At 38.7% G+C, this 22,734-nt stretch overlaps 1 protein-coding gene and 1 pseudogene across 2 annotated transcripts in view; one reads left to right on the top strand and one right to left on the bottom strand.

Annotated features, from left to right (window-relative positions):
* The window catches only part of RRAS2 (RAS related 2), a 72,636-nt gene extending 55,371 nt beyond the window's left edge, over positions 1 to 17,265 (bottom strand). The window contains exon 1 of one of the 2 annotated variants that reach the window (XM_033119671.1): positions 16,857 to 17,265. In XM_033119671.1, the coding sequence (XP_032975562.1) occupies positions 16,857 to 16,964 (108 nt within the window). In that variant the 5' untranslated portion in view covers positions 16,965 to 17,265. Of the gene's footprint in view, positions 1 to 16,319; positions 16,578 to 16,856 lie in introns of those variants that run through there. The other variant, XM_033119672.1, reaches the window with a different exon arrangement.
* Positions 17,266 to 20,742: 3,477 nt separating this feature from the next.
* LOC117030979 (COP9 signalosome complex subunit 4-like) lies at positions 20,743 to 22,016 on the top strand (annotated as a pseudogene).
* The last annotated feature ends 718 nt before the right edge of the window (positions 22,017 to 22,734 follow it).

Below are 22,734 nucleotides of genomic sequence, written 5' to 3'. Positions count from 1 at the left end.
GGATTCAGGAAACCAACATAAATCCCAGCTTCACTGTTTACTTACTAGAGGACCTTGGGCAAATCACTTCTTCCCAAGCCTCCATTTCCTCATCTCCAGAACGGAAACAGGATGACCACAACACTGTCACACCGCCTTCCAATCATAAAGGGGTGTTGCTAGTGGAGAAGGAAATCACGTACACAAAAGTTCTCTGAAAACTAAAGTAACACGCACGGAAATTGTAAAAAGTAAGTACTAGTTATTACAAAAATTCTTAAGAATTACTGTAAAAAGTTAAAATGTGGCCAAATTAATTTTTTTAAATTGGGGAACAGTGTGTTTCTCCAGGGCCCCTCAGCTCCAAGTCGTTGTCCTTCAATCTAGGTGTGGAGGGCGCAGCTCAGCTCCAAGTCCAGTCGCTGTTTTTAATCTTTAGTTGCAGGGGGCGCAGCCCACCATCCCATGCGGGAATTGAACCGGCAACCTTGTTGTTGAGAGCTTGCGCTCTGACCAACTGAGCCATCCGGCCGCCCCCAAATTAATTTTTTAATAATTCATTAAATACCCTAATGCTTTTACTGCAGAACTTAAAAGTTGTAACAATGTTGAAATAACACTTGACTCAGTCTGTTTATAATAAAAAAGTTCCACAACTAAATAATTTGTTCTAACTTCCACACTGAATCAAGATTCTCATTTTGGAGATTATGATTAAAAACTCTGTAAAACCCTCCAAAAGAAATTACACATAAATCATGTTTTTAAAGGTGTATACACACTATCGGAATGAAACGGTTTTTTCTTCTTTTGTGTTTCAAGCAATTCAGAAAACTGTAAGGAATGACAGGATTTCTTTATTGACTGCTGCTGTGGGAATAAGACCCTCTCTCCCACTCCTACCCCACCAGAAGAGAAGAATACCACTTTGTCCTCCAGCTTGGGAAGAGGCATTATCTAGGTGTGAAGAATATCATGGCCCCAGTGAAAATAAGGACAGTTCTATTACAAGCCAAAGCGATGCGACATTCAAGCATTGTACAGAAGAAGTATGAAGACAACCTTTTAAAAACCTTAGGGGAAAGAGGTCAAATAAGATACAACAATCTAAGTAATTTTTTTAAAACTCATACACTCAGTGCTATAGGGCTTTAGAATCTGAAAGGAAGGACCTTAGAAAAAACCTATTTCAGCCCCTTCATTTTGTAGATGAAGAAACCAAGGCCAAGAAAGCGTAGATCTTTTTACTAAATAAAGGAAATGTAGTAAGTGGGGGCTTTTACCCCTAAAGAAAATGAGTATCGTGCAAGTGTTCTTTGAAGGCATTAAAAAAAATTCTTTTCACAAAGTGCAAATTGGAGACAGTAAATGTAATACAAAAGAAAGAAGGAAAACTAGGAAACCAGGAAGGGAGAATGGAGGAGCTGAAGAAAGAAAGACAACCCCAAAGACTCAAATATAAGTAGTCATTTATCTCTACCCACAGATATTTATTAATTACAAAGGGAATAACTACTAATTTTTTAGTGGTTACCTAAGGGATCAGATTTCACATCACCCGTAATGGGAAAAATAGACATCATGTGCCTCCTAAATATGATGTACTGGAGAAAGACTTTTCTTTTGTGGTATTTCTGCCAAAACTACACAGATTCTGATGGTAAGACAACATCAGACAACCCAAATTGTGGGATATTTTACAAATAGCTATTGGACTAAAATGACATGAAAAATAAGTGCAACATGCAATCCTGATTGGACCCTGGACCAAAAAAATTTTCTTTCTTTTGTTATAAAGTAGGATATTATTGTAACAATTGGTGAAGTTTGAATAATGTAAGGTAGATAATAATAGTATCATAATTTCCTGATTTTGATAAATGTACTAAGGTTATATAAAAGACTTTTTTTTTGATCTTCAGGAATTAAACACTAAATAAAGGTAGGTATCACTTCCACAACTTACTCTCAAAAGGTTCAGGGGAAAAAAATGTACAGAATACTATGGAAGCACAAGGGAGGGGCACCTAGTCCAATCTGGATATTCCCTCAGGAAAGGCTTGCTGGAGATGAAAAGCCTTAGTAACATCTAAAAAGATGACTAAGAATTAGTCAGATAAAAGGGCATATTTGGTAAAGGATGATACAGCTTCAGAAGAGTCATGGATATGTATTTCAAACAGATTGTGACTAAGAGTGAGCAGACTGTTTTTCCAGATGTAATACTACACACTGTGCGAGAGCAGGAATTACAACTGGTCTGGGGCAGGTATCTGGGGGTTGCCAGGTGGGGAAAGAGCTGCAGCCTTCAGAGCAGCATGTGTAGGAGCAATGGGGAAATGGATCACAGAGGAGGAGGAGAGAGGAAAAAGGGAGGCAAAAGGACACTTTCAACAAAATTTCACTCCCTATTCAATCGCAGCTTTCCTAATTTTTTCAACTAAATGAAAAATGTTCCATGAATCTAACCATTTTTTTAAAAAAGAAAAAAAAAACCTTAGACAAAGACTCATTATTAAGGTAAATAAAAAAAATGAAATTAAAAGTGTTTTATTTGGGCAGATAGTATATTCCTTAGGTACTTTGTAATCAGAAAACATGGATTCAAGTCCCATCTCAGTCATATTGTGGGATTTTGAGCAACTTATTTGACCCAGTTTCCCTAGCTATAAAAAAGATGTAATAATGGGTAAAGATTAAATAAGGCAATGCTTCTATCATGGTGTCTGGTGCACAGAAAATCCTCTATTATTAGTCATTATTGATCTGAAATAGTCTTCACAGGTTACTGTTCTTTATTAAAAAAAAAACTTGAAATGCTTAGTATTATAATCTAGTTACTGTATAGGATAGGAATATGACTTGAAGTCCAACCACCTTATCGAAACTAAACAAACTAAATCTACCTACACAGGTTCTGTACAAGATTTATAATCACAGTATTAAGCCTTTCCATCTTACAATTCTATTGAAATTAATACAAACTCAAAGTTAAAATAAGAAATTAGGAAATGCCAATTTCATTACCCAGCTACCAACTACTTATCTGAGGACATTAAGTTGGGTGCCGTTTTCAATGTTATATAAGACACTTAACTTGTCTTATATAAATATTTCACAACTGCAACTTTAATTCACAATAAAATATTATAAATACAAGATTTAAATCTATTACTTATAACACATTCTAGCATCATTCTAAATAAATAGTCATTGATAGGCATAAAAGCCATTAAAGTAATTACTAGGATCCATTTTAAGTAATAAAATATAGAATATTACAAGGAGTTCCATTAAAAAAAAAGAATGTGGGGTATTTTGTGACAGGCCAGTAAGACAGCTGGAACAAAGCTGTTGGAGCAACAGCTGTGCACCATGTACTATTCATCTAAAACCACAAACTAAAGTAACTCATGTCAGACAACTTCATTTGACTAATCAGCTCAGTCCAGGGCTCCTTCCTGAGGCTGCTACAAAGAAATCTAACTAACTAAATAATTTGCAGTTACTCGAGAACAAAAAAAATAAAACATCAGTCTGTCTTTAAATGTAAAATAAAACTGAGAATCACAATCTAACACTATAACAGAAGTCGAAGTTTTCCAAACTATTTTCACACTGGCTAAAATTATGACGACAGAACCAATCAGACTTCATAATGGTCAGGAAATAATCCAAACCCAACATTTGATAAAGTTTAAATTACTAATGGATAACCTCACCAATTCCTACTCCATTCTTAACTTTCAATTTAATGAAAAGTACTTCACCATAAAAACTGCAATGGCTATAAAATTTGTAACATTAAATAACTTGATAATTTAAAAGTAGCTCATTCAAACCAAGTTGTTGTCATGGAAATTCCATGCTAATATCTGAAAATAATGAAGTCATATAGTACTAAATTAAGCTACTACAACTTTTCCTTTAAACGTCTGCAAGTCATTAAATTATCGCAGACCGACACCTTTGTTTTACATTTTATTTCTATTTTTTTAATTCCAAAAACCGATGAATACTTCTCTAACCTTAAATTCACTCCTTTCTTAGTTTAAGACATATGCCTGTGTGTGTTTATATTATGTGCATATACATGCATGAAATGAATTTCCCTACCTTATTTAGTTGACACATCTTAATTTCAGAGGCAAAAGGACCAAATTACAAATTTAATAGTCACATATATTTTCCCCAAGATTTCTGAAATGTAAATGTTATTTATATCTATCACAAATCTTCCTCTGCAGTTTGACTCGACTACTTGCTTACTATTCTTTTCCTTTCAGCTAACAAATTGCTGACTGTTGTAATCTCAACCACATTATCATCACTTAACCAAAAACAAGACATTAAGAAAAAACCCACCAGGAAATAAAACGAAAGTAATAAATCTTTAAGACCTTATTCTCAGGCTGTTTTACATTTCAGAATTTCCAGAGAGAAATCAAAATAGGACTATCTTCTCCAAAGACTATTTTGAATAAACTGAATGCTATGGATCAACTGCCAAAATTTCTGAAACTCAAAGATTCAAATATGCACGTCACATATAGATAATGTTTTAATAATGGAGAAACTGAAAAATCCAAAACGAAAGCCAGTTCAGTTGTTTATCCTCTTCTGTAACTAGCTGCTATGGAACTATAATAGATACAACTCAGCGTTCCTAAGACCTCTTTTCATTTCCAACTATTTACTACGTCCTGTTCATGACCTAATACTAGCAATGAATAAGTATTAACAAATATTTTGCTATGTGCTCACTTCTATGTAACAAAGGTATTCCTGGTCTATGAGTCTTAAAATCTAAATATGAATAAAACATACAAACAAACACAACAAAAGGGCAGATATTCAGGCAAAATATTCCAAATCTATAAAATTCTCTACTAAAATATTTGTTTTACATGTAAATATTCTCGTGTTTATAGGATTTAAAATAATAATGCCAAAGTGAACCACCCACAGAATGGCTGCCTAAAGCCTAGTCACATAGTGGCTGAACGAAGATCTAAATAAATGTCTTGAAGTGCAAGAAGGATTCTTCACACTACTTCAAGCTGCCTTTTATCAGATAAGGAACCCATGAAGTTTCCAAGTTCAGGACATCTTTTTAAAAACAAAACATGGCAGCTGTGGTGTCTAACTTCGTAAGGCAACCACAAGGAGTAAGCTTCTCAGAAACAACCTCTACTTTTAAAATATTCTCTTTTACTCTCAATGCAGGGAAAATAAAGTAATAAAAAATAAATTAATAAAAAAAACAAGTCTGCATAAATAAAGGTTAAACACAAAGATAAAATACAAAAAGGATAAAAACAAAGTTACCTTGATTATTTCACAAACACATAATCAAATACAATAAATGTGAATGAGCTGAATTCTCGTACTAAAAAAGACATAGACTCTCAAGTTTGATTTTTAAAGATCATATTACACACTGTTCACAAAAGTTTATCACAAAATGACCAAAACAAAACAGTGAAATAACAAATGAAGTAAATGCATACAAAAAGTAGGAATGGCAACATTAATATCACAGGATGAAATTCAAGGTAAAACTCAGCAAAAGGCTGGGGCGGCCAGATAGCTCAGTTGGTTAGAGCGCAAGCCCTGAACAACAGGGTTGCAGGTTCAATTCCCACATGGGCCAGTGAGTTGCGCCCTCCACAACTAGACTGAAGACAATGAGCTGTTGCTGAGCTTCCGGAAGGGCAGCTGGCGGGACGGCTCAGTTGGTTAGAGCGCAAGCTCTCAACAACAAGGCTGCTGGTTCAATTCCCATATGGGATGGTGGCCTGCGCCCCCTGCAACTAAAGACTGAAAACACCAACTGGACTTGGAGCTGAGCTGCACTTTCCACAGCTAGACTGAAGGATGACTTGGAGCTGATGGGCCCCGGAGAAACACACTGTTCCCCAATATTCCCCAATAACATTTATGGGAAAAAAAAAACTCAGCAAGAGGCTGATACAAATTATAAGAGACACAAAGATTTAATCATCATAATATTTTATATACTAAATAATGTAACATCAAAATAAAGCAAAACTAGAAATGCAAGGAAAAAATTAAAAGTCTTCATGGGAGACTTAAACGTTATTTCGGTTTCACAGATTAAATAGGCAGATTAAAAAAGGAAGGATATAGAAGATTTGAATAATACAATCAACAAATTCCATTTTAATAGATTTGTGTAAAACTTTGCACCTTTTGTGATACAAATTCTTCTCTCATGTTCCTGGAATATTTACAAAAATCAATGATATGTTTGCCATTAAAAATTCTTAATCTTCCAAAACAGAGAATTCTTAGGTCACGTTCTTGGACCATGGCTCAATAAAGCTAGAAATCTACAAAAGAATTAACTCAATCCTTCCCTAAATTTAAATTACTTAAAAATTAAGGGGACATCCAAACTCAAATGAAAATGATCTAAGAATTGATAAAAGTGCAAGATTGCTTATCAAAGGAAACAATGCAAAATCATTCTAACAATGACACTAAAAGTCATTTAGGATGCTATAGACTTTGTGATGATGGTTCCGTCCTAAGAAAACATTCTGCCCTCACTAAAATCCTTTAAAATAATTTTTTAAAATACAAATTATAGCACATAAATTACCCGGAGTACTACTGTGAGAAAGAAATGGCAATCTCATTTTTTAAAAAAAGGAGAAAGCAATAACAAAAGTTTATATATGAAATCATGAAAAAGACTTCTATACATTATGCAGTATAAAATAACCACACTTCAGATTACACACACGCGCACGCGCAAAAAACGGACTCCTTTTGCTTCTAGGCCGTTCCATTTTCTACTCATACCTACAGCAAGAAAAACCTTGGCGTTGATCTACATTTTACAGCCTCTCTCTTTCTCTCTCTTTCTCCCCCCCCCCCCGCCCTCCCCGACTTTTCCATTTGTCTCAGTGCACAAAGCTAGAATTGAAGGATTAATAAACTTGAATACTGTCCCTTTTAACCATTTCTAAGTCTCCAAAATTGTACCTCAGCCAAAAACCCAAACATGACTGAATGTCTTAGATCATTAAATCAAATTTCACATTTGTTGCAATCCTGTTACTGATACTCCAAAAACTGAAGCTCGCTGGTATCAACCTGCCCTTCAGCATCCAAAAAGAATGGGAATCTCAGTGACCCACAGTAATTCTGAGGGATGGCCAGTCTTTACTTCCAACATCGAGAATAGCTAAGATCAATTCTTTCATGAGAAGATAAAGTTTAAAAACATTCTGCCACACAAGGGAAAAAAAAAATCAGTGATACAGAAGGCAAATTTGACAAATTCTCCTAGAATGAATACTTATCCTTTTCATTGGTTCACTTAAGACAATATGGTATAATGATTTCAGAGAATCAATGCACAAATTAGTATTTCAGAAGATAACTGAGAAAATGAATACAAAAATGGAGAAGAAAACCTTCCCAGACCCGAGAGTGTTTTACCATTGCCCAGAGAAAACTAGTCAACATAGAAAAACTTTTAGTTTCTGATAAATGTTTCCATTTCCAATAATAAGAGAAGGCTACAAGCATACAAGTAGAAAACAAGTTATTCCTGCAGAATAGAAACTTGAGGCCAGCCAGATAAAGGTAAAGCCCTGGAAGAGAAATAAAGCAGTACCTCCACTATTTTAATACAAAAATGTTGAGACTCAATAATTTTATTCCCAGTCAAATCATTGTTCATCATGCAAAAGTAAATATAATCTTACATATCTTTACAGTAAAAACTACTTAAAAGTATTCTCTAAATCACAATTCATTATAGAAATTAGCTGTGGATGAGGACTGCTTGTAAGCACTGAAACCAGTTAGAATGACAGAAATGGCAAAAGCAATAATAACCCTTAACGAGAAAGGGATTCATACCATTGAGTATTTTTAAAATAACAAAATAAAACGCAAAAGACAAAAAGCAATCTTTTAAAAACATTGCAATCACACACACTTTTGGTTGCTTTAAATAAGGACACTAAATTTATGAAAGAAGTGGGTGGAAACGGAGCAAACAAAACTGCTAAATACCCCATTTCCATAAATGAGAACACTATTAATCTGATTTTCTAATTAAATATGTCTAAGAATATGAATAATTTTAAGATAAATCCAACAAGTGAAAAAAAGAGAATCTACCATTCAAAACTACCCACAGAACAGAGAGAAAAAAATCTATATAGCGAAAGACAAGACAGTGCAAAGGGAGGTCATTATGCTTAAGATCACAGCCAAAATTTGTATCAGCCTAACCTAAATTTATCAACGTTTCCCTTGAAAGACATCTGCCTAAAAAATTAAGCAGAACTTTTCCCCTTAGAGAGAAAGCTGGTCCCCTTTTTGCCTCAACTTGGTTCCTTTAGGCTTAACTTCATTCAGTGCCTAGCAAGGGTGATTATGAAGACCAAATCTCGTTAGCATGACTGAGGAAAACAAACTCTGCTTACTATCATTACCTAAAGCAACATAAGAGATGTGAACTGTGATCAGTCGTTCAAGGTAATGTCACCAGGTTCCTCCCCTGTGGTTATTACAGTGGTACCTCGGTTTTCGAACATAATCCGTTCTGGAAGACCAAGTTCTGAAACGCTCGAAAACCGAGGCATAGTTTCCCCATAGAAAGTAATGCAAAATGGATTAATCCGTTCCAGACCTTTAAAATCAACCCCTAAAACTGCAAATTTAGCATGAATTTTACTATCTAATGATACCATAGATCCATACAATATACAGCGTTTGTAAACCGAAATGTTTGTCAACAGACGTTCGAAAACCGAGGTACCACTGTATTTTCCCCTTGATAATGAATAATACCCTATGAGCAGATACTTTGAGACTATGTTAACATCCAACTACTTAAACTTTCACCAACTAGTTTTAACATCCACTTATGATGCATATTGAATCAACTGTTATGATTGCCAAATGGATGATTTTGTAATTCCACCATTTCCTCTACACCTATTAGTCAGAATTCTACCTTAAACAAGAAATTCCCTTTGTCCTTCATTTATTTATTTATCACTCTAGAATCATAGATTCTTACTTGGTGGGCAATAATCAATTACTATCATTATTTATTTTGATGATCATGTATTGTCCCAGAGTTAGCCAGTGGGGGTTCTTACAGCTTAGCTGTATCTCTTTGACATGCCACCATCGATTTGTTTCTTGAGCACTTCTTTACTTTACGGCCCTATAAGATGCTCCAAGCCTCATCTTCTATTCTTCTCTGCCCCACCCATGGGATCGGTCATTTCACCAAGACTCCTTTTCGTAAAAAATGGTATTTAGAAACCAAGATCTGGCTCTAGATATTCTCACTGCTAACAGGGTGTTCACTATTTCTAGCCCCTCTCAGCAGACAGAACTGGAAAAAAGACATGTAGATGTGTGTATGTGTATCCACAAACATCTATTTCTGTATCTATTCACATACTTTTTAAACCTTGAGTTCATGCAATTAACTTGAATTCCAATCAAATATCAGAGCTCACTCTAGCCTTCCCCCTTTCCACATTTATAATTTCATTCTCCAACAGTGAGAAAATGTGGCTCCTATTTTCCACAAATATACGGGGGAGACTGGAGGGCCAAAACAATGTACACAAATGGACATTTGGTCAATGTTGCTCAAGCAGTAGTTCACCATAATCAAAAATGTCTGGACGCTGATGGTAACCACTTTGAACACCTCTTGTAATTGCAGAAGTCAAATGTGACTTGTATTCATCTATTGTGATCAGTATATATTGAGTACTACAATTTTAATACAGCTTTCCTTTCTTAAATTGTGTGTACATTTTTTAATCCCAGTATAAGAATTATTTCAAAATTGCAAGCTCATGCTTCTGTGACAGACAAAAAAAAAAAAAAAGCCTATTAAACAGAGTTCAATGTTTGTTTGAAGGGTTTGTGTGTGTGTGTGTGTGTGTGTGTGTGTGTTTTCTTTTGTACTTGTCCTAGGGACATAGTCCAAACACCATATTCAAAAGTTACGTAGTTTTTTACCTTCCCCCTTTCAGTGTAGTTATATTAGTCATTTGAAACAAGGTTCTGCTCACTTGTTTCTGTGTGTAGTCTACTTTAGGGTGGTTTTCTTCCTTCATCACTTGTTTTTATTGATGTTTGCTCTTTATACACTAAGTATGTGACATTACATGGTTCCAAAAGTCAGAAAGGTATCCTCAGAAGAGTCACCACCCTCACTGCCACCCAACCCCTACAGGTAACCAATCTCATTAATTTCAGACTTCTTCCTGTGCTGTTTTTATCCCAATGAGCATACAGTTTATCCTTATTTCCCCTTCTTTCTTACACAAAAGGTAGTATATTACACATACAACAGATACTTTTCTACTCTGCCTTTTTCGCTAAACAATATATCCTGGAAAACACTTCACATCAGTTCAGCGATATTTCTCATTGTTTTCATAGCTGCATATAATGTTCCATTGGGTGAATGTATCGTATTTTCTTCAACCCCTCTACTCTCTTGTAGGTTGCTTGTAATTATTTTAATCACAAGGCTGTGACCTCATACGTGTGTATTTTTATTCTGTTGAAAGTGTATCTTCAGGATAAATTCCTAGATTTGGGGTTACTGAATGAAAAGGTAAGCATACATGTAGCCAAAACAAAATCTCCTGACATAAATGCACTATCAAACAGAAGAACCTATCATTTCTGTGTTATTCCTGCCCCCAAAATGTATAACCTGAATCTAACCATGAAGAAACAAACTCAAATTGAGGGAACTCTACAAACAACTACCTTGTACTCTAAAAATATCAATGTCATAAAATACAACGACTAAAGAACTATTCCAAATTAAAGAAGACATGGAAACAGAATGCACTGTATAATCTGAGATTTCCTTTTTTTTTTTTTTTTTTAATTGGGAAATACTGGGGAACAGTGTGTTTTTCCAGGACCCATCAGCTCCAAGTCAAGTCGTTATTTTCGATCTAATTGTGGAGGGCAGCTCACAGTGGCCCATGTGGGAATCGAACTGGCAGCCTAGGTGTTATGAGCACACGCTCTAACCACTGAGCCAACTGGCCGCCCCTGAGATTTTTCTTTTGCTATAAAGGGCATTACTAGGACAATAGGCAGAATCTGAAAAAGCTCTGCATATCAGATTAGTAGTAAATATATCAATGTTAATTTCTGATATTAGTTATATACTATGTTTATGTAAGTAAATGCCCCTGTTTTTAGGAAATGTACATCGAGGTATTTAAAAATAAGGGGCACTGTTTTCAACTTACACTCAAATGATTCAGAAAGAAATTGTACGTATATATGGAGGGAGGGATGAAACAGATATGATAAAATGTTAGCATTGGGGAAATCTAGGTAGTTTTTTTTAAAAAGCAACACTGGGTGTCATTTTGACATTTATCTTCGTAATTCTAGTACTGAATATTTACTTACTTGTAAACAAAACTCCGTCTCCTAGGAAAAAACATGACCATACGAGGTGACAAGATTGTTGGTATTAAACTATTAATATCTACAAACAACAAATGCTGTAAGACTATAAAAGTTTTAATTAAACTAAGACAAGGCTATTTAATGCTATATAACCAAGAAACAATCACATTGCTTTTATAAAACACTTAAAAATAAAACATAACTGATAAACGACAAGGAACTCAGTGAATTATGTCTCCAGTAGCACAGTTTTAGGCAACTTACATTTCTTTGCTTCTTTCAAAACCACACAGAAAATATGTGAATAAATATACAAATCTTTGTATTTTTCATAAAAGCCTGCGAGACATTTTTCTTTATGAAATAGAAACCAAAGGCCTACCAAGGACATCACTTTAAACTAAATTTCAATCCCAAACATAGACTCAGTGGTTCTAGCCAAAGTAATTCAAGATCAAGGCCTTTCAAGAAGATTCAATGACTAGTAAGTCCACACAGCCTACAGAGAGAGTGAAAGCCTTCTACTCATTATCACTTTTCAGTAAGGAGGACACAATAGAACTAATACCCTAACAGCACTTCTATTTTTCCTCACCAAAAAAAAAGAAAAAAGGAATAAATGTTCACGTGGCATCACAAAATCTGTTTCAATTTGGATTTGAAAAAAGAACCTTGGAATCTTTTCAAAAATGTAAAAACATACTATTTACGAAAGTCTCTTTCCCCATCCCTCCCCCACTTTTAAAGTTACCAATTTATTTTCCTAAGTGAATTCAACAGACTACTTTCATTTATTTCAACACTTAGGAAAGACCCATGACACTTCAGCAACACAGACAAATTAAAAATCCCACCCAAGTAGGTAGCTGCCTGTCATCACTCTGCCTTCTGAACTACTCAACATACATGACCCCTCCACACCCCTGCACTTCCTCATACCTGGACAGACGGACGGACACACACACACACACGTTAGAACGAATAAAACAAATGAGTTTTAAGAAATCCTGGAATTTCCTTCTATTTCTCCTATTTCTTTCTACTGACAAAGACAGTCAATCTTCTGTAAGTAGAATCTAGCTCTTCCTCGAGTACCTAGCACCTGTATCTGATAACTGCCAATAGAACCATTTCAACTGATCGAATAAGGAAATCTCTAGTATGTACCACCATTGGGAGAGATGCCTTATTTTCCAATGCTAAGAATTCATTTGTAAATTACTCTGAAAATGTAAAATAAAAATTTGCACACTGAAAAATAAGTCTACAGTATAGTTTCAAATTCACAAAGTTAATTTAAGTGACTTATAATTGCAGGATGTGTCAAGATGTAGCAATAGAACAGCAATTCAGCAATCTAAATCTTCGCACCTGCATTAATTCACTATGAACACAAATACATGAGTCTTGAAATCTCTTCTAGGATCTCTGTCCCAAGAAAAGGCAAGGAAAAAGCACTCTAGGTAAAAAGCAATGCCTGAGTCAGGTCCAAATTAACAGGTTGTAAAACAAACTGAAACCACTATGTGAGAAACCAGCTACCCCCTATATAGCTCAAAATCTGACAAACTGATGAATAAAAAGTCAGGATGCTAAACGAAGAACAGAAGCTGAGAAATTCCTCTCTTTAATTGTGCAAAACATGTTTGGTCTCTTTCTCAGAGTTGCTAGGTTAGCATTAACTCAAAACCCCAATGATTACTCCATTATTTCCCAAAATCAAACCCCAACTGATCAAGAGAATTTCCCCAACTCAAAATGGGATCACCATTCATCACTTAAGTGCTACACAGAACTGAGGAGGGGAGTATGGGTTTGGGGTGGGAGGGTGGGGGTTGTTGAAGACTTAACAATAAGAGAACAGCTTCCTTGTCAAGGAAAAATGAATACATTACGAACTTTGTTTTGAAGGAACAAGACATAGACTAGCAAATAAAACCAGGTAACAAGTATTATTTACTTTGTAGATGGCACTGTGCTGAATGATTTGCACGTGAACCCTCAAGGTACTATTATTAATCGCCCTTGTCATATGGGGACATTGGCTTGGAGAACCTAAGAAACTTGACCAAAGACACAGCTAGTTAGTTAACTGAGCAAAAAAGAACCCTGAATTTGAAAGGTTCAAAGATTTATTCACCCAAAGTCAACATTTTATAGAGACGAGACTGAAGCCTTGACGACATTAAGGGAGAATAAGATTCCCCAGTGTAGGCTGAGTAGGGAGACCTAGAACCCCGATATTCAGTGTTCTCTCCATTGCACTTTGTACAATGTTAAGATAATTTCCTAACTAGAGTTTACTCGCCGTTTAGGTATTCTATTCACCAACAGAACTTAAAACATTTTTCAAAAAACTATGAACAGAAACAAGGTCATGGATTCGCAATACTCTTAATAACAAAATATTTTACGTTGATCACATTTTATAATGTGTTATATTCATTTTAAAGAAAAGCACCTCAATTAAGTAATTACTGCCTTAATTTCCTAATTTTGCAGTTTTTCATAAGTACAGGAGGCAACAAGTAAAACTAAGGTTAAAGAAAGAGCGAAAGGCAAAGATGTTTTTAAGTTCTCCACTCCCAAATCTGTTTAATTTTTTTCTGCTCAAAATTATAAAACAGAAAAATATATATTGAACACTATAAAGTGGTTTTTTTTAATCTCAGGAGTCTTAAAAAAATAATTAAAATCAATTTGTGATATCCTGGTCTCCCACAAAGAGAAACTGACTTCCGCTTGTTAAGATCATTATCCTCTGCCCTCTCCTCTCCCTCCAAGTACTACTGCTAGACAATCACAGCAGAAGGACTTTTAATTTCCCAGGAGTGAGACAATAAATAGCGGGTCCATTAAGAGTAGGTGATAAATAGTCACATTAGCGCCATAATCTAAGATTAATATAATAGCAAGCAGAATAATGTCTGTAGCCTTAATATGCACTACACATTTTTCTAAACCCTTGGCACATTAACTCATTTAATTTTTACATCAGTAGTATGTGGTATTTTGTTATTTCTCCAGTTTACAGATGGGGAAAACTAAGGTAAGGAGAGGTAAATAATTTGCCTAAGATTACACAGGGCTGAGACTCTCTCCAGGTAGTCGGGCTCCTACCTCTCCACCAAGTCTCCTCAAAGTCTGACGCTATGTTCCTCCCTTTCTCTGGCCCCAAGTCATCTCCCTATGCCACCCCCCTCCCTTCCCTGCCTCTTCTCTCCAAGCTAGACTGTTACCCCCACATACTCACGTCAGACGTGTCCTCTCTGCCCATTACCAAGCCTACACAGTACTTTCTTTCATGGATCCTCTCCAAGCTGACTTTGCCCTGATTCTGCATTTTCTTTGCATTTAAACGTTACAGACCTGTACACCTACACACTTATAACTGTCATCGTTAACTGAGCACGTACTACACGCTAAGTCCAACACTAAGCGTGTTCCCATAATTTAAAGGATTATAAAGAATTTGTGATCGGACCCACTTTACTAAACAGAATTGAGGCTCAGAGAAGCTAAATATTGTGGCAATGTTCTCACAGTGAATAAATGCCATAGCAAGACCACACAGTCCAATCTGTACAACTCAAAGCTCACACTCTTTCTCTATGTATAACTCCATGTCGTCCCCGCGCATACATGTCTCCTTTATTTCTTTTATATCACCTAGAGCACCTAAGTACATTACGCTTCTTGAAGGAGGTATTTCTTTAACAATGGCTTCTATAAAATCATTAGGAAGACAGCAAATTACGACTATCTTAATGGTTTCTAATACTATTTCCAAAAACAAAAGGTTTCCAATTCCTTAAATGATTAGCAGCTTACCTTCAGATGCAAATACATTCAGATGGTCCCTCTCCCCCCAAAAATCTAAAGAAATATTTGTAGTTGAAGTCTTTTAGGTAACACTGCTTATTAATACTAGAACACAGGATTATTCTCACTCCTCACCAACCTCCCCACCACCACCACCACCATTAACTAGTCTCCACAGAAAGGGTTAGCTATAAATTGTTTTGCTTTGCCATTAGTCTCTCTTGATCCTAGGAAAATAGCAACATGACAGCATCCCTGATTCAGCAGCCTGCTAAACTTAAACCAATCTCACCTCTAAGTGTAATTTTTTTAACCCACTAATGAGCATACTGTAAATGCTCATTTACATAAACATCTTCTCTTCCTAGATACAAAGGTTCTAGCAGCAGTTTTTAATACCTTGAAACAGTGTAACAGCAATTCTTGCTCATTTAGTCAATGGGAAAGGTAACGATCACATTTGTTATAGTACTCTGTATTTTAATGTCACCATAAACATTAAGTGAAATGAAATAAGCTCTTCCAGGATCCCAACTGATAACAAATATGTGAAACGGAAACCAGAAATAAATACTTCACCAAAGCATCTTAACAGTACTCAGGATATAGGAGTATCTTTGTTACCTGTTATAACGGGGTACTTTCGTTCTCTCCCAGCATATGCCACACCTTCTAGGTTGGCAAAAGGCAGTATCTGGGTTTCTCTTTTCTTAAACGTCCCAAAATTTCACTCAAACCTCTTACCAAGGGCAAATCCTAAGAATGAAGAATTCCACCTCCCTTTTCTTTACAATCCCTGACTTTCCATCTCCAGTTAACAGAGAGGGTTGGGGGTGGGGAAGAGGGTGGTTGGAACAGACACAGAACGCTCGGTCGATCACCTCCTAGCCTGGCCCATCCCAAACTTCACCTTGGCACCAGGAATTCCTAGGAAATGGTCTCACCCCTATCGGAGGAACACTGTTAACTTCCTCGAAGCCACCATTTCCCTGGGGCATTATCACACACTCCCACCGGGACACATTACCTAAGAGATTACTTAAAAGAAAGCACAAATACACACAAAGAGAAACACACTGCTTGAAGCGGGCAGCTCCCGCTCAGCGTGAGCCGAGAAGCCCGGAGACCACGCGGAGCCGCGCGCGGCCAAGTTGCCACCGTGATCGCACCGACAGCGCGGCAGGCGGCCGGGGCGGCTGGAAACCCAGAGCGCAGGGCTCCAGCCCACGCTTGACGCCCGGCTCCTTGGCCCTCCGGGCAGGAAGCCCGGCGCGGCGGCGCTGCCTCTCCGAAAGGGCTCGGGCCCCGGCCGGAGCGATAAGGTGGATCGGCGCTTCCCACCCTCCCAGCTCCGCCCTCCCGGCCACATTCCTGAGAAGCCCGACTCCCGGGACGCAGCGCGGGACGCTGGGCGGACAGAGGAGTGCGGCGCTGCAGCCCTTGGGTACGAGGACAGAACCCGCCGCGCGCCCCCCTCTCGCCGGCCCCGGGCCCGCGCGGCGCCTCCGGGGCGGGGTCGCGGCGGCCGCCCCGCCACAGGTAGCGCGAGTCCCCGCCCGCCGCCGCCCCGGCGCCCCCGGCAGGCCCGCTCCAAGCACCTGGATGAACTGGATCGTGAGTGCCGACTTGCCCACGCCGCCCCCGCCGACCACCACGAGCCGGTACTTCTCCTGGCCGGAGCCGTCCCGCCAGCCGGCCGCGGCCATGGGGACGCCGCCGAGCCCAGCCCGGCCACGCCGAGCCGCCGCCTGCCTTAGGCCCGGCTCTGGGAACGTGTGCGGCCGGCTGGCTGCGGGCGAGCGGCCGGGCGGGGGTCCCAGGCGCCCGGAGCTGCCGGGAGGGCCGGTCGGTGCGGCAGCGCGGCGCCCTGGCTGGCCGAGATCCGCCCGAGGCGCAGAGAAGCGGGGTGACTGTAGGGGCCAGTGGCGGCAGCGGCCGGGGGGCGCGCTAGTCCACACGTCTCCGCAGCTCCTGCCGAACGCAGCCTTCAGCGCCGCTACAAATGGCCGTCTGGGGGCTGGACTGCTAGGCTGAGGTGCTGCATATGCATGAGGGGGGCGGGCCGGGGCGGGGCCGCGCGGGCTGGAGCTGAGATTCAGGAGCTGACCCAGGGCTCAGACCCCTGCGGCCATGCCCTTCCAGTCCCTTGACTGCGAGTGTGTGTGTGCGCGCGCGCGTGCGTACGCGTGTGAGGAACAGCATGGGAGTGGGTGTCAAGTGGAAGTGGAAAGACGGTAGACAGTGTGTGACCATAATTGTGTATGTCAGGGATTGTCAGGGATTATGTGGATGAAAAATACAGTATGTGAAGGCATGTGTGAAAAATAGAGCTGTTGTCATCTTAACTCACTTTGTCAGAGAGTAAATATCCTGTTTTAAGAGTACAGATGGTGACCAGGATTGTGTGAAAAACAGTATGTGACAATGATTGAGGATTAGAGCAGTGTCACAGTAATTGTGTGTGTGATGAGCTTGTGGTGACCGTGTGACGAATGTGACAGAGACTGAGCACTGGGCAATAAGTCACAGTGGTTGAGCATGCGCGGACAAGAGTGAATGGGACAGATTTTGTATGTGTCAGAAGAGTGTTTTAGTGGTGTGTCTGTGTGAGAAATATATGATAATTGTGTGTGCAGAGTATGAGTGTGAGAGATTAGTCTGTATTTATTTACATTCTGCATACCAGGCACTGTGCTGGAAATCCTTCTGTGAACAAACTGATATCCTTGCCCTCAGGGAACTTAGAGTCCAATGGGAGAGACAGTCAGGGCAACAGGCCAAGGGTAAGGCATAATAATAAGGGCTGTAACTACTAAGCACTGGTGGCATGTGTGCCCATAGGAGAAGCACTCACCCCAGAGCTGGGTGGTCAGGGAAGGCTTCCTGAAAGACCTGAATAATAAATAATATAGATAGACAAATAATTGGAAGACAAGTACCCCAGGAAAAGGAAACCACATATCCCAAAGCCAGAGCTGAGAAGATAAGAATTGTGTTACATGATTTTGAATGTTTTGGGAGAGTTTGCATGCCACAGATTGTGAATGAAATGTGGATTATCTATGTGTATGGTAGTTGAACCAAATGTAGCAGGAATCACAGCTCTATGTAGAGGTGGTGTAGGGTAGTAGTTATATAAGGCCATGGTCTCTGGGGCCAGACTGGTTCAAATCCTAGATCTTTCAAGAATGATATGATGTTGGGAACTAACTTAACCTTTGTGCCTCAGTTTCCTCTTCTCTAAAATAAGGAGAGTAAGACTACCTACCTTAAGGGGGTTTTTTTAGCAAGAATCGAAGAGTTAATACATATAATAGTGCCTGGCATATAGTAAGCACTTATGGCAGTTTTGGAACATGACTGCATGTTCTTGGACACAACCTAGTGACTCTCTTGGAACCAGTAGAATGCAGCAGATGAGATGTTGTATGACTTCCAAGGCTAGGTCAGAAGAGGCCACATAGCTTCCACCTGTTCTCTTGGGATTCTCGCTCTGGGAGAAACAAAGTAGGAAGTTTGGCTACACTGAGACTGCCATGCCAGAGAAGCCACATGTAAGCATGCCAGTCAAAGGTCCAGCTGAGCCACTATCCTGCTGCCAGCATCAACTGCCAGCCATGTGAGACATCTTGGACACCCAGCTCTGTCCAGCCTTCAGATGCCTACAGCCTCTGCTGGCATCTGACTGGCTGCAACTGCTTGAGAGATTCCAAGCAAGAGCTACCCAGCCCAGCCCTTCCTGACCCACAAAATCATGAACAAAATAAAATAGTAAACTAGTTTTACTTTTTAAAGCTTTCTATTTGGGAATAATTTCTATGTATAAAATATAAAGAACACCCATACACCTTTACCCAAATTTAACTATTGTATTTTACCCTACTTCCTTTATTATCCTCTCCTCTCTATCTTCCTTTATGTTTCTCTCTCTTTCATATATGTGTGATATATATTCATATATATAAATTTATGTGTAATTCTTTAGTAAAAATGATTTTTTTCAGCCATTTAAGGGTAAGTTACAGACATCATCCCTAGGTGCTCTTTATCCCTAGGTGCTTCAGTGTGTATTTCCTAAGAATAGGGATATTATCTCACATAACCACAGTGTATTTATCAACTTTAGCAAACTTAACATTAATATGAATACTTCACTCTACCATTTATATCCCAATTTTGTCAGTTGACTCAATACTGTACTTTAAAGCATTTTTCCCCTCTAGTACAGGATCCAGTCTAGGGTCAGGTCTTGCATTTAGTTGTCAAATATCTTTTGCTTGTTTAAGTGTGGAAATGGTTGTCTTAAGCACCTATTTTTCTTTGGGGGGGAGGGAGTTTGTTACACAGCAGTAGTAGCCAGAAAAGCCTCAATGACAGATATTATTATCAATGTAAAAAGAAAGAGAAAAGGGAAAGAGAAAAGAAAAAGGAACCCATGTCAAGGAGGAGCTGAGAAAGGGCCAGTTATGCTTCCGACAAATGCCTCTCAGTGTTTGCCTAGCCCTGAAATTTCCCATAATCCTTCAGGACCGAGAAGATAACCAAAGAGTCCTCCTTATGCTCCTTCCCTCCTAAAGTACAATCCAAAATCTTTCTCTCCTTTCAAGTAGGTATGATAATCAGAAAAGCTTACCAAATCTAAAAAATATCCAAAAGAAAGTAAGTTATTCTCTGAGCAAAAAAACATAGCTATATCAGCCACAACTATTTAGTCTGGGGAAATCAGACATACGAGTAGGTCATAAAACAATTATAATGAATTCCTCAGTATTCTGTGACTGTGTATCTGGCAGAGGAGTGCTCAGGAGGTTCTGAGCCTGATGATAGTTAGACCAGCAAAAGAAAAGGAGGCTACCGTAATATAGACAAGCTAGTGAGCACTTATGTGTTCGGTGACTAGAGTTTTCAGGGAGAAATCCATTTTCAGTAGAACCTATTTCAATAACCTATTTGCTGAGCTGCTTCTTTGCCTGATTCCTGACCAAGATTTTCTTTCCTTCCTGCTCTGCACCACTATAATCCTATGTATTGGACAATTCCAACACTGAAACCAAGCGTGCAAACCCATTCTGTTGAAAACTTGTGTTGGTTGCCTCCCAGGCATCTATTTTCCTTCTTTTCAAATAGTACCTCCAAATTTCCCCTCCATAGTTTGGGAATGGTTGATTTGCACCCCCAACTCCAGGGGATCACCCTCATTCACTTAAGATTATCAACTTCTACTGGACACAGTAATTAGCTGAAGGATGGGCATATGACTGAAGACAGGCCAAGAGAAATAGATTCAACTGCAGAATCAAAACTACAATGAGATATCAATTCATACCCACTAGGATGACTATAATCAAAAAGACAGATGATAACAAATGTTGACGAGGATGTAGAGAAACTGGAACCCTCATACACTGCTGACAGGAATGTGAAATGGTGCTGCTGCTTTGGAAAACAGTCTGACATTTCCTCAAAAGTCAAACATAGGGACAAAAGATGGCGGCAACCATGCAACAGGATTTGGCCCACCTCATGAATTCGAGCTGCTCTCATAAAGATCTGGTAGGCAACTATTGTCAGATCCTGGAAAAAAACATTCAGTTATCTGGGGCAGAACAACTAGAAGCTTTGAAAGCTTTTGTGGAAGCAATGCTAAATGAGAATGTCAGCCTTGTGATCTCACGATAGTTCTGACATCTCCCTAACCTGCCTGATAGCACAGCCATAAAAATCTATCATTTTATCTTGGAAAACATCCAGCCTAAAGTCATTTCATTTGAGGAGCACTTTGCTTCCATAAGACAGCATCTTGCATCTGTATATAAGAAAGAAGAAGATTGGAGAAATGCAGCTGAAGGGTTGGTGGGAATTCCTTTGGAAACAGGACAAAAACAGTACAATGTAGATTATAACCTGGAGGCTTCCATGAAGATTGCTAGGCTATAGCTAAAGGACGATGATCCAGTCCAGGCAGAAGCTTACATAAATCAAACATCATTGCTTCAGAATGAACCAACCAATGAACAGTTACAGATACAATATAAGGTATGCTATTCACATGTTCCTGATTATAGAAGAAAATTCACTGAAGCTGCACAAAGGTACAACGAGCTCTTACAAGACAACAGTGCATGAAAGTGAAAGACTAGAGGCCTTAAAACATGCTTTGTAGCACTGTACCATCTTAGCATCGGCAGGGCAGCAGTGTTGTCAAATGCTAGCTAGCTACTCTTTATAGGATGAAAGGTGCCAGCAACTTGATGCTTATGGGATCCTAGAGAACAGGTACCTGGATAGGCTCATCAGAGGAAATCAACTTCAAGAATTTGCTGCCATGCTGATGCCCACCAAAAAGCAACTACAGCTGATGGTTCTAGCATCTTAGAGCTGTTAGTGAACACAATTTGTTGTCCTCAAGCAAATTATATAATAATATTACCTTTGAAGAACCTGAAGCTCTTTTAGAAATCCCTGCAGCTAAGGCAGAAAAGATAGCATCACAAATGATAACAGAAGGATGTATGAATGAATCAGATTGGTGGAATAGTTCATTTTGAAACGTGAGAAGCCCTGCCAACATGGGACAAACAGATCCAATTGCTTTGTATCCAAGTGAATAACCTTTTGGAAAATTAGCACCAAAACGGACAACACAAGCCATGGAAGCCCAGATGGCTCAGTGAATCCTTATAGAACTTCTGTGCACACGACATCTTTTCCCATGTTGTACAGATTAATTTCACTGTCTCCAAAGCATCTGCGTCATGACCTTACATATTGCAATCCCTTTAATGCTGGATTCCATTTAAAGAAGACATTATTAGAGCAGGAAGTACAAGCATTTAAAAATATGTAGTTCTCATATATTCAGGGTCTCTGTATATCAAGCTAACTCAGATGTTTTGAAAGCTTTTCTTTAAATGTAGTAAATGAAATATCTGTGGCTAAAAAGTTTGGGATTTTGATAACTTTGTAGTCATGTAAAACATATGTTGTACCTCTCCAAATGTGGCTATTCTAATAAATAAAGAAGTGAGCCCCCCCCAAAAAAAGAAAGTTAAACACAGAGTTACATACAACCCAGAAATTCTACCCCTAAGTATATACCCAAGATAAATTAAAACATATATCCATATAAAAACTGTACGTGCAAATTTATAGCAGCATTATTCATAATAGCCAAAAAGTGGAAACAACTCAATTGTTCATCAACTGATGAATGGATAAACAAAATGAGGTATATTCATACAATGGGATATTATTTGGCAATAAAAAGGGATGAAGTATTGATACATGCTACAACATGGATGAACCTTAAAAGTATGCTAAATGAAAAAAATCAGTCACAAAAGACCACATATCATATGATGCCATTAATACGGAAGGTCCAGGATAGGAACATCTATAGAAACAGAAAATAGATTAGTGGTTGCCGGGGCTCAGGGAGTAATGGTATTACCAGTTGAGTAACTGATTATGGGTATG

The sequence above is a fragment of the Rhinolophus ferrumequinum genome, chromosome 11 (assembly GCF_004115265.2).
Source record: "Rhinolophus ferrumequinum isolate MPI-CBG mRhiFer1 chromosome 11, mRhiFer1_v1.p, whole genome shotgun sequence".
Classification (NCBI taxonomy): Eukaryota; Metazoa; Chordata; class Mammalia; order Chiroptera; family Rhinolophidae; genus Rhinolophus; species Rhinolophus ferrumequinum.
The sequence above is the reverse complement of the archived record's forward strand: the minus strand, read 5'-3'. Positions and strand labels throughout refer to the sequence as shown.